We start from the raw sequence: 16,990 nt of genomic DNA, 5'->3' as shown, positions 1-16,990 counted from the left end.
GCTGGGAGATCTTGTAGTAAATGTACGAAGCTAAGCGATGTGGTAGGCGATCGTGTAGCAGATGCGCGATGCTAGACGATGTGAAGGATCACGTTAAACGATAACGCTATGTGTTGGACGATAGCGTTAAGCGATGGGGCGTTGGAACTACACGATCGACATCAGCGTTAGACGATGGCGTTACGCGATGGGCATGTGCGCTAAACGATAATCGTGCTGTGCTATACGATGGGCATCAGTGTACTATGCATTCGGCGAGATCGTCGGGTGACAAGCATCAGCGTGAAGTCACTAAACGATGGAGCGGTGAGCTAAACGATTAGACTGGTTTGATCGAAATTAATCATCGATTAAAATTACCTGATGTCCTTAGCACCAGATTTAATTCTTTGAAAGTTGAAGGTGTCGGGCTAGCATTTAATTAGAGGCGGTGGAAAAGCAGTATAAAAAGGGGAGGTTAAATTTCAAACGATCAGTGTGATCAATTTCTCCGTTCAAATTTAGAGTTATTGGTGTCATTGGAAATCTCCGAAATTCTACTTTCAGAGATGATGCTGCCAGAAGAAGTCCTCATTGGATTAAGGCCGGAGAAGGAGAAAAAGAACCAAAGGTTCTATTCTCGGGTGAATCTGAGCCATCATTAAAGAATTGAGTCTCTAGGACAGACCACAAGAAGTCTAAAGCTCAATTTTTTAGGTAAGATTTTGAAGACGATTTTTAACAGGTTTGTAGAAGGAAACTTCTTTAGATGAGCTCTAGAATTCGAGTTATTAATTTCGTAAGATGAATCTGAAATTTTATAAACAAGCAGGCAGCTACTTGAGTTGAGTAAGCTGACAGCTCGAAGGAAATTCTTGGACAGACCAAGGGTTGAGTTTTTCCATGCGTTGGACATGCTGTGTAGGCCAAGGAGAGCTTACAGTGGAGTCTTGGATGCATAAGTAGCCTTGAGGACGACCATATGTAGCTGTAAGAACACTTAGAGAGAAAAGTGTTGGTTGCATAAGTAGTGATGCATTTGTGAAGAGCGGTTGGAAGCTTTGCATGAGCCAAATCTCAAAGAAATTCCTAAGTGTCTAAACCCACAGCAAGGTGCGTTGTTGTGAAAGTCTTCAAGAGGAAGGCTAAACACAAAGTTTACTTAAGGGTTACTCTCAAAAGGGAGACTTATGCTAGTAGCTAATATATGCTTTTTTGTCCATAGGATTGACACCAGTAATAGAAGCATATCGACCCTTGAGGAATAGTTTTAAAAGTTGTGAGTGACTATATATTTACAATATTTTAAAGAAACCATGTTTTAAAGAAAGATTGTTCTCATGCTAGCTAGTTTTACAAAGTAATTTCCAAGCAAATCATGAGTTATGTTTTAAACGCATGCCATGTATGAATGTTTATTGAAAAGCTATTTATATGTGTTTAAATACACCAAGCATGCATTATTATCTTTAACGACATGTTTTCTATGTGTTATGCTTTACATGCTTTAAAGAGAAAGTCATTTTATGACTAGTTTTACTTGAAACTCGATACCGAAGGACACTTGAGAAGGTATTCGAGCAGCTCAATATTGAAGGACAAGTTTTGAGAAGGTATCTGAGAAAAAGTACCTAAGGTATGACGATACTTAGTATGGCCACGTGCATGTAGGTAGTTAAAGTCAGAGATTGAGCAAAAGGGTTCTCTCTTAACTAGTAGTTGACGTTGGGATTTAACCACAACAGGGTTATTCTCAACTAAGGAACAGTTTTAATGTTTTCTGATAAAAACAACTTTATATGCTTTATGCTTGGAAAATGTTTATATTGTAGTACAAGGTTACTATAGAAATTTATATTTCAGTTTAATCTCTTTATTGAGACTTTTGCATGAGAATCAGTTTTCTTTCTTAAGTCACTCACTGGGCTAGCAAGCTCACCCTGTTTTCATTATTTCCCCCAGGTAGCGGTCAAATCCTCAGGAGGTAGCTCTACATCTGCTCTATCACTAAAGGACAAAGATATTGTAACCCGTCTGTTAGGTAGTTACTGTAAATATTGTACACATGTTACAGTTGTTCATATAGAGACTAAGGTTTTGGGCATCGGGATTTGTGAAACTAGTAATGTAATCTCTCTAAATATGTTGTGTGTTTAAACTTGATGTATTTGGCCTAAGAGGCATCCGCTATGTATGAGTTTGCACATTGGTATCAGAGTTATTTCCACAAGAGTTATTAGGCAATAAGTGTCAGCAAAAGGGTTGATAACTGCTGCAGTCATATCCTTTCCTAGGCTCAAAGAGTAGTCTGGGATGGGGTGTGACAGCTAGCTTCCTTTTCTCTCCCACTTGCTTATCGTCTACACGATTAATACTTCCTCATATCTCTACCAAACTCACCAAAGACCACACTTTGGATTCTCACTCCGAGAATGCCAAGGGCTCCTTTTTGGTGGTGTCGTCCCTACTGCATTCACTTGTTCGTGATTGATCGTGCTGCTATAGCCGACGCATTTTCTGGGCGTTAGAGTTCGCGTAGAGGTCTTCCGCTGTGTCTAAGTTCCAAAGCTTGCAGATCATCATTTACAAGCTTATTGAGCAGAGGCAGTTGGTCTACTCTCACCGTTTGCAGATCAAAGGATAATCTCAAACAAACAGGAGTTCATAGTTAGCTTAGGATTAAGGTCAAGTTACCTAGGTCATCGCTTCGAAATAGTCAGTCTTAAACAGTAAACAATGTTATAAAGTAAGAGTGACTAGTTTCTTGGTCCGATCTTGCACAAAACTCAATTGCACAAGACACCTCCACTCCTCATGTCCCAACATGAACGAATTAGGATCACTTCGTTTGTAGCACTTTTACAACTTTTTGTAACAACTATAGAGTATGCTGCATCCAATAGTGTTACTAGAGGCACCCAACCTTATTCATACACTATAGACCATTTTTACTATTTACTCGAACTTGATCCACTTGTATGTCTCCACATAAAGTTCAAGTACTCATATAATAGTCAAGAGACTTTGGTTTATTGGATTTCTAAAATATAATATATTCAATAAAAACTTTATTGAATTTTCAGAATAAGTTCTATTGTTTACAAACCACGAGTTTTAGGACATAAAAGCCAACACCCTTATAACAAAGCATATAAGTGACTACCATAAATGCAGGATAGTCATTCCATATCTAAATTTATCAACATATGTAATTGAACTCCAATGATAGTGATTTTAAGATATTGAAGTACATTAGATAATTATTACAATAAATACTTTCAATATTCCTAAAAAAGCAAAGTATATCATTAAGTAATCAACATAATACATTTAACCCACCCCCAAATTTATCAAAACAAAATTAACCCACCCCTAAAATATAGTCAATCAAACACAATTGAATCAACCAATTTTGTTTTCAAAACTTACTCAAATGTGCTTGTGGAATTTGGGAGTTCCTTTGAAACTAACTAGAAAACCATTTTTCATAAGTTTCCCAATATAATTTTTGTTTTAGTTGTCTCCAAATTCATCATATTAAAAAAACAAAGAAAAAAAAAATCAAATTTGAAATCAAAATTTGGCCGAATTCTCAAAAACATAATCAATTCAAACTTGCAAATAAATCAATAAAAGATTGATCACAAAATCAGATTAAGGGATGTCAATCAACATATTTAATACACATTTAGGGCCAAAGGAGTTGAAATCGGGTTGGCAGCTGAAAGATGATTAATCAACGGTGGCTAGCGACGGCAACTTGTAGACAGACGGTGGCTTGAAGACGGACGACGATTTGCACAAGAAGACGGTGGCCTGGGATGGAAATCAAGTTTTGATAGCGGCTTGACGACTTGGGAAATCGGGAAGGACAACAACTGATGAAAGGCGAACGGTCTGTAAAGCAAACGACGAGATTTAGGGCTGAGGAAGCAAACGAACACCAGATTTTAGTGGTTGAAGAAGAGAACCAATCAGAAAAAGGCGTGGAGTATCGAGGATTGGCTGTGAAGAGGAAATGTAAAAGGATTGGGAAATGCAAAATGACATCGCTTTTCTTTAAAGGCCAAAACGACGTTGTTTTGAATTTAACCAAAACAACATAGTTTGATAAAGCCAAAAATGCACCATTTTGGTTTAAATCAAACGACGTCGTTTCGATTTTTAAAGCAATATGAATCGATTTTTATTTGAATGCAAAATGACGTCATTTTGCTAAGGCCAAAACATCGTCATTTTGGTTGTTTTCTTGTTGTGCTTCAACCTTCAACAATACTGTTAATCTTGAGGCAGTTGACCATCAAAATAGGTATCAATCTGGCATGCAAATTTGACTTTTTCTAGCCATTTTGGTTCTTTTTCTTGGTGAGCTTTGTGACTGTCAACATATGTTTCTTGATGGACATTGACCATCAATATAGGTAGGTTTCTTAATGGTCATTGCCCATCAAGAAACTGAGAATTCACCATTTTGACGAGACTTATGAATTCGTGTGTCAAAAAAGATATTTTTCTTGATGTGCATGTACATCAAGCTAAATATAAAAATTAATTGTATCAAGAAATGTATTTTTCTTGATGGTCTTTTTTCATGACCGTCAAGAAAACAAAAATCATGCGCGTCAAGAAAGACCAAATTTGTAGTAGTGCATAAATGCTAAAAGGAAAAAAAAGGTGAGAAAAATCTTTCCAGCGTGAGAATGAGAGACCTGCAGCAAAGTGAAGGCGAGTGGGCTAAATGGCGGCGATCGATAGCAAATGGAAAAGAGGACTGAATGGCGATGAACGAGAGAGAGCACTGGAAGAGAAGAAAAAACTTAGTGGGGGTTGGAATGCACAGGAGAGAGGAATGGGTGACTTACAATGAAGAATCGGGAGAGGGGGGAGTCGCGACGAAAAATCGAAAGGAAGGTCAAAACTATATTATTAATTATTTATTAAAATTTGAGATAGTTTTAGGGCTTAATAATTAGGTCTTTCTCGGTGCTATTATTTCGGCGTCGGGATAGGCTATTTATCTCGACGCCTTTGTTTTATCGGGATAGGTTCTTTGTCCTGATGCCTCACTCTTCTGGCATTGGGATAACCCCTATATGTTGACGCAAGTTTTGATGTCGGCGTAGAGACCCTATGGCGACGCATTTTTAGGCGCTGACAATTTTGGTGTCGACAAAAACTTGTTTTCTTGTAGTGCTACCAAACAGGCTTTTAATATCCTCGATGTTATTTTTCTACCTTAAATCTATTTTGTCTAATGTTCGTTTCTAACTTAGTTGGCTTGAAATCATGCTTGTATTTACATATAGTACGTACATATATTCAAAAGTCAAAACTATATTATTAATTATTTAATAAAATTTGAATAAGAGTAAGGATCAAAATTGTTATTTGCTAAAAGTTCATGGACTAAAAATAGACATCTTAAAATTCAAGAACTAACATATAATAATTTTGAAACTTCATACATCAACGACCTATAATAAAGTTAAAAATCACTTTTAGTCCCTAAATTTTCATAAAGTAACAATTTATTCCCTACATTTTGGTAATGATTTGGTCCTTGTACTTTCAGTTTTGTAACAATTTAGTCCATAAACTTTGCTATGTAACAATTTCGTCTTTATACTTAGAGTGCACTGTAAGAGAAAAAAAAACTTAGTGGGGGTTGGAACGCACATGAGAGAGGAATGGGTGACTTGCGACGAAGAATCTGGAGGGGGGAGTCGCGACGAAAAATCGAAAGGAGGGTCGCAGGGAAGAGTCGTAGGGGACGGTTTGCGGTAGCCAAAAAAGAAAAGGAAGGCATTTGAGATAGTTTTAGGACTTAATAATTAGGTCTTTCTCGACGCTATTATTTTAGCGTCGGGATAGGCCATTTATCCCGATGCCTTTGTTTTGTCGGGATAGGTTCTTTATCCTGATGCCTCACTCTTCTGGCATCAGGATAACCCTTATATGTTGACGTAAGTTTTGATGTCGACGTAGAGACCCTATGGTGACGCATTTTTAGGCGTCGACAAATTTGTCGTCGCAGAAACTTATTTTCTTGTAGTGCTACCAAACAGGCTCTTAATACCCTCGATGTTATTTTTCTACCTTAAATCTATTTTGTCCAATGTTCGTTTCTAACTTAATTGGCTTGAAATCATACTTGTATTTACATATAGTACGTACACATATTCAAAAGTCAAAACTATATTATTAATTATTTATTAAAATTTTGAATAAGAGTAAGGATCAAAATTGTTATTTGCTAAAAGTTCATGCACTGAAAATAGACATTTTAAAATTCAAGAACTAACATATAATAACTTTGAAACTTCATACGTCAATGACCTATAATAAAGTTAAAAATCACTTTTAGTCCCTAAATTTCCTTAAAAGTAACAATTTAGTCCCTGAATTTTGGTAACGTTTGGTCTCTGCACTTTCAATTTTGTAACAATTTAGTCCCTAACTTTTCTATGTAACAATTTCGTTCTTATACTTTAAAATATATAACAATTTAGTCCCTATTGTACAAATTTGTGGTAAGATATAATAAGATTTTTTGTATAAATAAACCAATAAACAAATTATAGACTCAATATTTTTATGTAATACAAAGTCAATATCATAAAGAAATATAAATTGACATCTAATTTTGATATATTTTTTTTCACGTTAGGGACTAATTTGAGAACCAAATTGTTATACATTAAAGTTCACAAACTAAATTATTACAAAATTAAAAATATAGAGATCAAATCGTTACAAACCAAAGTTTAAGGATTAAATTTATTACTTTGATGAAAGGCTAGGATCAAAAGACCTAACAATACAAATAACATCTAAGAAATTTCCACCATAAACATTTCTCCATTCAGCAAGCCAAAGGAGCCACATAGGAAAATCATCCTCCACCTCACCATTAAACCTCTAAGCTTTGAACCTACCCTTTTCTCTCATTTGATCTTTAACCTAGGATCTTCTCCTTTATTTTATTATTATTTATTATTATTATTATTATTATTATTGTTATTTTAAATAAAACCAATAACCCAAGTTCTTAGGTAGATATTATATTCAAACCATCCCTTTTCCACTAAAGAGGCAAATAATGGTGGCCTATATATATATATATATACATATACTTTCTTTATGGTGAGGGAAAGAGTCAAAAGAATATTGGTCTTTTTCACCCACAAAATTTCTAAAGCCAAAATATTCAATTATACTTTTCCATTGCATATTCCCTCAATCATGTATGTATTTCATATTTTTCACGCTACCTTTCTCCATTATTTATATCATCCCTTTATCATTTCTTCTCATTTTCATTCCAAATCAAAATCATAAACTTCTTCTTTTAACTAATACAAATAAATACTTCTTTTTCTTTCTTCCATATAAATAATATTTATCTCTATTCTCTCTCAAAGAAAAAAACACTTTATTTTTAGTGAATCCAACTAATAAAATTTTACTTTTTTTTTTTTTTTTTTTTGTTGTTAAATTACATGTTGAGTCAATAACTTTATCGAATAAGACCTTAAAATCTAGTTCTAGTAAGTTTTTATCCTTTTAATTTTATGTCTAATAGATCATTCAATTTTTAATTTTGAGTTTAAAAGATTCTTGATCTATTATCTTCTTTTAATTTGCAGACTTATTATCATCTTAATTGAAAATATGATATTTTTATTAAGAAAAAAAATCAATTTTATCTCTAATAAATTTATTAACATAAAATTAAAAGGTTCACAATTTAGTAGATATTTTTTTTAGTTCATTGACTTTTCTCATACAATTAAAATTTAAAAACACATTGAAAACTTTAGAAGACTTTTATATTACAATCTTTTTTTTTATTTTTCAAAATGTTGGACTAAAAGAAAAAGGGGAGAACATTATAAAAAAAATCTAGTTTCTAGAAGAGATTTTGAGAATATCATTGGTGCAATTAGTTGGGAATTAATTATTATGATGGATGCATTTAGAATTTGTGGTGTAGAGAAACAGTGAATTAAAACTTCAATTGTTGCCAAATTGCAAGCTGTCAAACTTCATTTTCCAACTCAGCCATTCTTTGCCACGTGTTATTCCTTCCATTCATGTCTCACAACCTAAATTACTTCACTTGCCCTTGGATAACATTACCAATTGAAAATTAATAATTACTCTCGTTTTATTTTTATTTTTATTTTTTTCTTAAACTTTTTTTTATGATGTGATTGGAGTAGATTGCACGTATTCGCAATGTATCCAAGTATAAATTTATTTTATTATCAAATTGTCTTTTTCATTTATATCTATATAATCTTTACGTTTTAATATAAGAATATTGTATTTGTTTAGTTCTATCTTCATATGTTTGAGATGAGTGGATTCAAATTTTTTATATCTTAGTAAAAAAACAAATGTCCTAATAAATTTTGTTATGCTTAGGTTGGTTGTTAACTCTAAGAATGCACTAATTATTAAGCTTATTCAAATATTAATTAATTGAGTTATGATCAACTAGATTGTTACTTTTAAGATTACGCTACTAAACTATTAAACTTACCCAAAATCAATTAGTCCCACAATTAGATACCACCAAAATATTAGGTTGATAGATTCGTTAATGATAATGATCAATTTGACAAAAGAATGAAAGTTCAAAACAGTTAACTTTAGTTTTTGAGACATTTTGAAATTAAAATTTTATTTTTCTATCTAAAAATATTGATTAAAGGAAATAGAAACTCGAACGTTTTTTTTACCAAGTTTGAAAAAGGTCAACTTCCGATAACAATATACAAATAACTACTATTGGTATACGACAAATATCATGACAATAATAAATAACAATAGATGACAAAATTTAAGAATATAATTTCAAAGACAACACGACTATAATGGTTATAACTTAAAACACGTTTATTTCTATCTAGAGATCGTAAATTCAAATCCGAACATTCTAAGAAAAGAAAATGACAAAAACCTATTTTAAAAATTTACAAAAATACAAGGATTAAATAGACACTATAAAATAAAACATAGGGGTATAATCGTAAATCCAACTTGTTAGACAGGTATAGTTGCCGCGTAAAACTTTGTTAAACCGTAGCCTTTTCACATTGCTATATAAATTGGCCGTTTTTGCCCTTCCACCAATTTCCCTTCCAACAAAAAACACAAAAGAAAAAGCGCCACCACCACATTTCCATGAAGAAAACAGGGCTGTTCGCCGCCTCCGTCGCCGCCGCCTCCGCCACCGCCCTGTCTGCTCCGCCGTCCTCCGCCGGCATCCTCAAAACCACTTTCTCCCATCAGGTAATTAAAATTCACTCAAATTCCCATTTCTCAAACCAAACAAGAAACTAATTCTTGGGTATTTCAGGAACAAGTCACCAGAGATCAAGAAATTACTACTCCATCCAGAAGATCTCCGCCGTCTACGGCGGCGGAACAATTTGCTCCGAGATTCGATGGGTTGCGATTCATTGAAACTCTTGTCACTGCTCATAGATGATAAGCTTTGATTTTGGCAATAAAATGGCCCTCCATCCTTTTTTTTTCTGTCTTATTATAAAAAAAAAAAATTAATCACTTTGAGGAAACACCCCCAATTCTGTATTGCAAGTGGTGGGTTTGTTTTTGTTTTTGTTTTTTTATTAGAGCTTGATCTTGTAATTCAATCATATACTGTAATGTAATGATATAATGTGACAAGGTATATGTATTTTACTAGTGGTAATTTTGTGGATTTTTTTGTTATAAGATATGATAAAAAATGAATGTCAGACACTCTGCAGTGCTCTGTTTTGGTAATGACAAATTGACAATACAACTTTGGCCTTTTCAACTTGATCCTTTTAAGGTGGATATTATTTCCATCCTTCATTCCCATCATCAAAAAGAAAAAAAAACACTATACAAAAAAGCTAAAAGTCGTCTTGATTGATAAGTTTCATTGTATTGTTATCTAATTTTATAAATGTTTATGTTTATCGAATGAGACTAAAATGAACGAAGTCATAATATAGTATAAAAAAAATGAGTCAAACTTGGCAAGCAAAAATTATAAATTGTTATCGAAAGAAATCATTCTAAAAAATTTACGGCCATTTGAATTGACTTCAGAAAAAAATATTTTTAAAAAACTCATTTTTATTAAATTTTTTCTATCAAATCGTTTAAAATACATTCCAAAAACTATTTTGAGTCATTATCAAATACTTTATTTTTTAAAAATTAAATATTTGAAAATGTATTTCAAATACCCTTAATTTATTTTTGAATTTGACATTGTTTGATCCGCGAAAAAGAAGGTTAAGTAAAAGTATCTTTGACACAAACACAAAGTTTTTCTTTTAGTCTTTTTCTTCAATGGGGTCGCACCCAAAATGTGGTTGAGGTTTCATAATGGAAATATTATTAATTGTGTCTTGACCATGAGGTATGTTTGATTTATAGTTATCTTTAATCTCGAAATGGCAAAAATGGACAATTCTAGTATGCCAACTAGGTCGTTAGAACCACTAAATTTTGGACGAGTAAGATAAGTACTTTGACAAACAAATAATCTGTGGTGGACAACAAGAAATTCCTTTTGGTTGATCTGTAAAGGGGATTAGTTTTCTTTTAAATGAGAGAAAAATCCTCATGTAATGGATCAACAATCAACAACCTTAGAATTAGGTCTTTTAACGGTGGACAACAAAAAATTGTTATTATTCAATTTGTAAAGGAGATTATTTTTATTTTAAATGGGGTTAGGAAAAATCCTCATCTAAAGGACAACAATAAAAAACGTAAGAATTACTTTTGTTAATCACTTTATTTTAAGTTCTTATACATTTTTTAACTTTCAAGGTTATGTTTCCATATATCAGGTCTCTATACTAAGTTTCTAATTTATCCACGATCTTTTGACTTTATATCTAGTAAGTGATTATTGTTAACTTAATTCATTAAGGACATAATGTTATGGAATGATTTTGAAACGATTAAAATAACTTTTGTTACTTTAAAATCACTCCAAAACATATATTTAATAATTCAAAGTTCAGTTTTTTAGTACCATTCAAAATTAGTTTTGATAGTATATATAAAACACATTTGAACATATAAAACCAAATATTAAATCAATCTTTAAATGATTCAGTGCATGTTTTGAACTAATTTCAAACCTGATAAAAATGATTTAAAAATTATCAAAATGATTAATAATACCCTCAAATGCTTTGAACTTGTACAAAAACATCTGATATACTAAAAATATTTAAAATATATAGATTAAGTAGTTAATACAAGCTTAAGAGTTTCGAGGATTTTTGTCTTAAGAAGTTGAAGCAACTCGACTCTTTGTCTATCTAAGGAACTTATGGGCCCGCAACAAAAAAAATATTAATTTCACATTTATTAACTCTTATATTGTGAACTACATGACTAAATGACTCTCGAGATTTTACAATTTTAATTGTTGTCCCAACGTCTAGGAAACTTCGTGACAAAATTTATGATTTAACAATTTTTGGACACACTGTTATGTGTTATTTTCATTCAAATTCATATGCGATGGATTCTGGAATTTGCATTACCAAACAAAAAGAAAGGAAGAAACAAAAAGAAACAAAAGTTTTCTTGGTAAAATACAGCCATTTGAGTCCCTGACAATGTATTAGCAAAGAACCAAGAAAAGCCGCAATTCAAAATCATTTTAATTCTATCCATTTCCAAATTTTGCAATTTGATGAAAAAAATGGAGACTCCCTCATTCTTCATCAATTCTTAGACATACGTCTTTCTTTCTATCTAAAAACGTGTCATTGGTCTAAAAATTCAAAGAAAAAAGAAAAAAAAAATCCTTTTTTAGTTGACCCTGTAAAAACGTTAACGTCCCTTTGTTAATTATTTAGACCTCGTTTGATAACTTGTTTTTTTTATTATTGAAAATTAAGTCTATTTTCTCTACATTTCTTATCATGATTTTGCATCTTTCTTAAGTATAATAGTTGAATTTCTAGTCAAATTCTAGGGAAAAAAGTTTTTAAAAGCTATTTTTTTAGTTTTCAAAATTTGGCTTAGTTTTTTAAGTCATCGGTAAAAAAAAATAGATAACAAAAGAAGAAATTTGGAGGTGGAAGTAGTGTCTATAGGCTCAATTTTAAAAAACAAAATCGTTATCAAACGGGATCTTGGTATTTGGCTTTGGTTTTTGAAAATTAAAATCTATTTTCTTTGAATTTCTTACCATGATTTGCATTATTATTAAGTAAAATGGCTAAATTCTAAGCCAAATTCTAAAAACAAAAACACGTGTTTAAAACTACTCCGTTAGTAACTATTTTGTTTTTGGTTTTTGGTTTTTGAAAATTAAGTCTATTTCATTCTCATTTTTTTTACAATGGTTGCATCTTGCTTAAGTACAAAAGTTTAATTCTTAGCCAAGTTTCAAAAACAAAAACAATTTTTAAAAAGTTATGACCCCATTTGATAACCATTTTTTTTAGAAATTAAGCTTATGGACACTACTTCCACATTCAAATTTCTTTATTTGTTATCTACGTTTCACCAATAGTTTAAAAAACCAAGTCAAATTTTGAGAATTAAAAAAAAGTAGTTTTTATTTTTGGAATTTAGCTAAAGAATTCAACTAGTGTAATTAAGAAATGCAAATTAAGATAAAAAATATGTATGAAATAGACTTAATTTTCAAAAACAAAAACCAAAAGTCAAATGAGTACTAAACGGGGCCTACTTTTCTAGTTTTCAAAATTTGGTTTGATTTTTAAAGCTATTGATAAAAAGTAGATAATAATGAGAGAAATTTGGAGGTGAAAGTAGTGTTTATAGATTTAGTTTTAAAAACAAAAAACAAAAACTCAAATAATTGTCAAAGAGAGCCTTTATTTTTTAGTTTTCAAAATTTGACTTAGATTTTGAAAACTATAGTAGAAAGTAGACGATAATGCAAGAAATTTAGAGAAAGAATAAGTGTTTATAAATTGATTTTCAAAGACTAAAAACAAAAAAATCAAAAAGTTATCAAACAATGCCAAACTTATAAGTTTCGTCTCTAAATTTTTAAATTTGTATAAAAAAAGTACCTGTTTTTTTAAAATGTCAAGTAAATCTCTGAGCTTTTAATTTTGTGTTTAATAGAGTTATTGAAATATTCAAAACATTTAACATAGTTAAAAGTGAAATTATATGTGTAATAGAATCTCACTTAAATAACTTATTGGACACAAAAATTGAAAGTCTAAAGATGAAATAGATACAAACCTAAAAATTTTGATACTAAATTTGTAAATTAACCCATATGAAAACAAAACAAAACAAAACAAATTCAAGTTTCTTTTCTCAAATCCCACCACAAGTTCGATGTTAATAGTTATAAAGTGAATCCATCAAACAAACAGAACATAACAGAGAGATTTGAAAGCTTTGGCATCATATAAAGCAAGATGATAATGAAGGGGGTGGTGGTTACTTCTGTATTCTACAACAACAAATAGAGCATAAAAGTAGGAGCGAGAGCGAGAGCAAGAGAATGAAGTTCGGGTCGAGTTAGTAGAGACGAAGCAGAAGATGAAGCTTTGATCTCGGCTTTCTCGGCCTGGTCTTTGAGGGCTTTGTCACAAGAAAGACCTTGTTCCCCTTCTTTGCATTGATTGGCAAAGAGGCCAGGAGGGTATTGGCCATAGAGATTTATGTAACTAAACATTGTCTCAGCACAATTGTTGGTCATGTCGTTTAATTCATCAACAAAGCCACAGCAAAATTCCAACAATGCCTCACAACAGAGTGCTGGTGGGTATTGAGGGCCTTTGCATTTGCTTGTTAGGATTGTGTAATTCTGCCCTTCCATGTCTACTGGGCAACCTGTCAATATCGGAAAAAAAAGGTTTAAAACAATATACGTAAAGATATATATGTTAATTAACACTAATCTATGCTCACTCTGATTTACAAAAGTGGTCATTTGAACCTTAGGAAGGAGTACATGCCAACTACTATTCAACTGTGCTCACTTTGGGTTAAAGGAATGAAGATTTCAACGATCTCGAGGAAAGGAGTATATGTCAATTACTAATGAGTTATACTCACTTTGACTTAAAAGGGTGGTAATTTGAACATCCGATATCAATGGAAGGAATACTTCTACATGTCAATTATTGTTAACCTATGTTCATTGGCTTAAGGGGTGATAATTTGAACATTTGGCCTCAAGAAAAGGAGTAGATGTTAATTACTGTTAACCTATCTTACTTTGGTGATTCGATGGTAGTAGGAGTTTAAATTGTATGTTTTGTTGTAGTGTGATTATCAACCAACTAATGTTAGGTTAAAACTCTAACTATAGTACAATTTGAACTTGGGGAATTATGTCTAATAGCTCTTTAAACTAAAACGTAAATTAAAAAACGTGTCTTGAAAGTTGAAACCTATTACATATAAAAATGAAAGTTTATGAACTTATTAGATACAAACCTAACTTGGCACTAGCTCTAATAATTTAGTCTTAAATATTTAAATTTTGTTATTGATAAGCACTTTTTGAATGAACCTCTTGTATTATATTGTAGGGAAGTAAAATTTAAGATTTGTATGCTATTTAGTTTCTATTATAACATCTCTAAACTTTCCATTCATTTTTATTTTTAGTAGATCCTTTTAGCTTTTAATTTTGAAAAAATTCAGAAGGTTTAGACTAATTAATTTGTAATTTTGAAAATTCATAAATAAAATTCACAAACTAAATTATAATTTTTCTCCAAATTGATGATTATTACTAAACATTTTCCCCCTCCATAAAATCAATTTTTTAACACAAAACCAAACAAGCCTCCCCATTTACCCAAAAAAGAAAAAACCAAAACTGGAAATGGATTTTCTTTTAAAATTGAAAAAGCCCAAAAAAAAAAAAAGCTTAAGGACTCACTTTTTTTGGCCTGAAGAAGGGAACGCCCAGTAAATTTACCAGCTTTGAGTGCCTCATCTGCAAATTCCATAAATAAAAAACAAATTAAAAACCCTAAATTTTTTTTTAAAGGAATAAAAAAAATAGGGAAAGAAAATTACAAGAGAGGAATGGGGAATGAGAGTAAGCAAATGCAATGAAAAGGAAGAGAAGGGCAAAATAGAAGCAATAACGTTGATTAAACGCCATGGCTCTTCCAACTTTTTTGGGTATCTCCGGCAGCCGTTGGCGGTGGAGCTTTTTGTCTCCGACTGCAAACGGCTTTGAATCAAACCAATATTTTTACCCTTTTTGGTAAAAAAAAAAATAGGGTATTTGGATTTTGATTTTGTTGGGAAATGGATGGGGAAAAAAAGAGAGGAATTTGTAGGGAGGAGAGGGAAATTTTGCATGAAAAAAGGAGGAATATTTGTGAAGGTTAGCCTAAAAAGGGTCAAAATGGGAATGAGTTGAGTCCATTGTTTTCTCTCATCCTTCCTATTGGACCTAACTAAAATCCCCTAATTTCTTGTTCTATTCTTATCCTAATTTCTTGCATTCATGCTTATAGAATCTTAATGTTGGTCTGAACATAGGTTCATTATCATGACATATGACCGATACTTTTGAAAAAAATAAGATATAACTAGATAAAATAAAGTGACATAAACATGAATTATTCTAATTATTGATTACTATTGTTCATTTTGATCATGTATTTTTAAAATGTCTATTTCGATCTTTAGCATGTTCTTGTAGAAGGTATATTTTGATCCCTATTATACTTATAAAAGTTTATTTTTTTTTCCCATAGAAATGAGGTAATGGATGTAAATATACATTCTAAATGAGGTGGAGGGATCTCCAAATAAGCAAAGGATGAGAGTGTATGACCTAAATGGGGAGAAAGACGGGAATATTGTCTCATCCTAGTTAGTTTCCATTCTCATCTCATTTTGTATTTAATATACAAAACTCCCATTTAAATGTGAATATTTCATAATCTAATTGTATAAATTCAATGTTTGAGCATCTCATTGACCAAAAGGTCAAATGTTTAAATCTTACACTCCAGATATCACTTAACTAAAAAGAACTTTTTATAACTAAAAATAACATAAGGAAGAATTATTCACAGAGAATCCCTCAATTTTAATTGGAGAATATTTCTTGAGATGTAGAATCGAATGAAGGTCCCGTCCTCACCTTATGCACTTTAAACCTCCCTTAATTATATATTCTTTTGAAAAGTGATTGTTTTGGTTTTTATTTTTTTTCTTTATCACAATTTTACATAACATTATTACCCAATATATTTATTGTAACATAGAAATAGATCTATATATTATAATGTTTCTTTTGTGTAAGAATCTTGTAAATAGTGAATAAAATGGATATTGTATAAAAATAGGATCAAAATAAATTTTATCATGATTTTTCTTTTTGTCAATATGAGCATTTTCTCGATCAAAAGATTCAAATAGCATTGAATCTCCCATTCTATATGTCGTTTAACTATTTTTTTATTATTCAAAATAACATAAGGAATAATTTAATTTGTTGCTCTATCTCATTCGACCCTCAAATTTTAATTGGAGATTTTTTCGAGATAGAGAATCAAATAAGGGGTCCTCGTCCTCACTTTGAACATTCATAAATTATACATTTGAAAAGTGATTGTTTTGGTTATTTCATTTTTTTATCCCAAAATTTCACGATAATATATTACAGAGATTCTTTTGTGAAAGAATATTGCAAATAGGGACCAAAATGAATACTCTTTAAAAATAGGAGTAAAATATATTTCCTTTTCGAAGTTCAAAAGCTTAACTAAATAAAAGTTGAAAGTATAAAAATTAAAATCTCTTTTCTTAATTATAGCTTCATGTAAATCAATAAAAAGAAATTGGAAGAAATGGCCAAGTTGAGATTAATGAAGGAAAGGAGAGTATAATTGCTAAACTTAGGATTATTGTTTAAGGAATTTACATTTGTCTATGATTGAAACTAAGTATGGATGGGAATGGTGAAATGTTGAGATAGGAAGAAATTACTCAGTTCTTTTAAATTACTTAGTAT

General features: G+C 31.3%; 2 protein-coding genes across 3 annotated transcripts; one reads left to right on the top strand and one right to left on the bottom strand.

Annotated features, from left to right (window-relative positions):
- Positions 1 to 9,073: 9,073 nt before the first annotated feature.
- LOC120078298 (uncharacterized) lies at positions 9,074 to 9,693 on the top strand. Its single transcript, XM_039032534.2, has 2 exons — positions 9,074 to 9,276; positions 9,344 to 9,693. Exons 1-2 carry the CDS (start codon positions 9,169 to 9,171, stop codon positions 9,473 to 9,475), a joined length of 240 nt encoding a protein of 79 aa, XP_038888462.1. The 5' UTR covers positions 9,074 to 9,168; the 3' UTR covers positions 9,476 to 9,693.
- A 3,609-nt stretch (positions 9,694 to 13,302) lies between these two features.
- LOC120078503 (GPI-anchored protein LLG1-like) lies at positions 13,303 to 15,446 on the bottom strand. Of its 2 annotated transcripts, none has more exons than XM_039032774.2 (3): positions 15,034 to 15,446; positions 14,894 to 14,950; positions 13,303 to 13,833 (listed from the first exon to the last, which is right to left on the bottom strand). In XM_039032774.2, exons 1-3 carry the CDS (start codon positions 15,119 to 15,121, stop codon positions 13,451 to 13,453), a joined length of 528 nt encoding a protein of 175 aa, XP_038888702.1. In that variant the 5' UTR covers positions 15,122 to 15,446; the 3' UTR covers positions 13,303 to 13,450. The 2 variants fall into 2 exon arrangements, with proteins under 2 accessions (XP_038888702.1, XP_038888703.1); XM_039032775.2 differs by having other exon boundaries at positions 15,106 to 15,422.
- Between the last annotated feature and the right edge of the window lie 1,544 nt (positions 15,447 to 16,990).

The sequence above is a fragment of the Benincasa hispida genome, chromosome 5, assembly GCF_027475165.1.
Source record: "Benincasa hispida cultivar pf3 chromosome 5, pf3_genome.v1.1, whole genome shotgun sequence".
In the NCBI taxonomy this organism is placed as follows: domain Eukaryota; kingdom Viridiplantae; phylum Streptophyta; class Magnoliopsida; order Cucurbitales; family Cucurbitaceae; genus Benincasa; species Benincasa hispida.
Note: the sequence above shows the minus strand (reverse complement) of the source record. Positions and strands in the feature narration are given on the sequence as shown.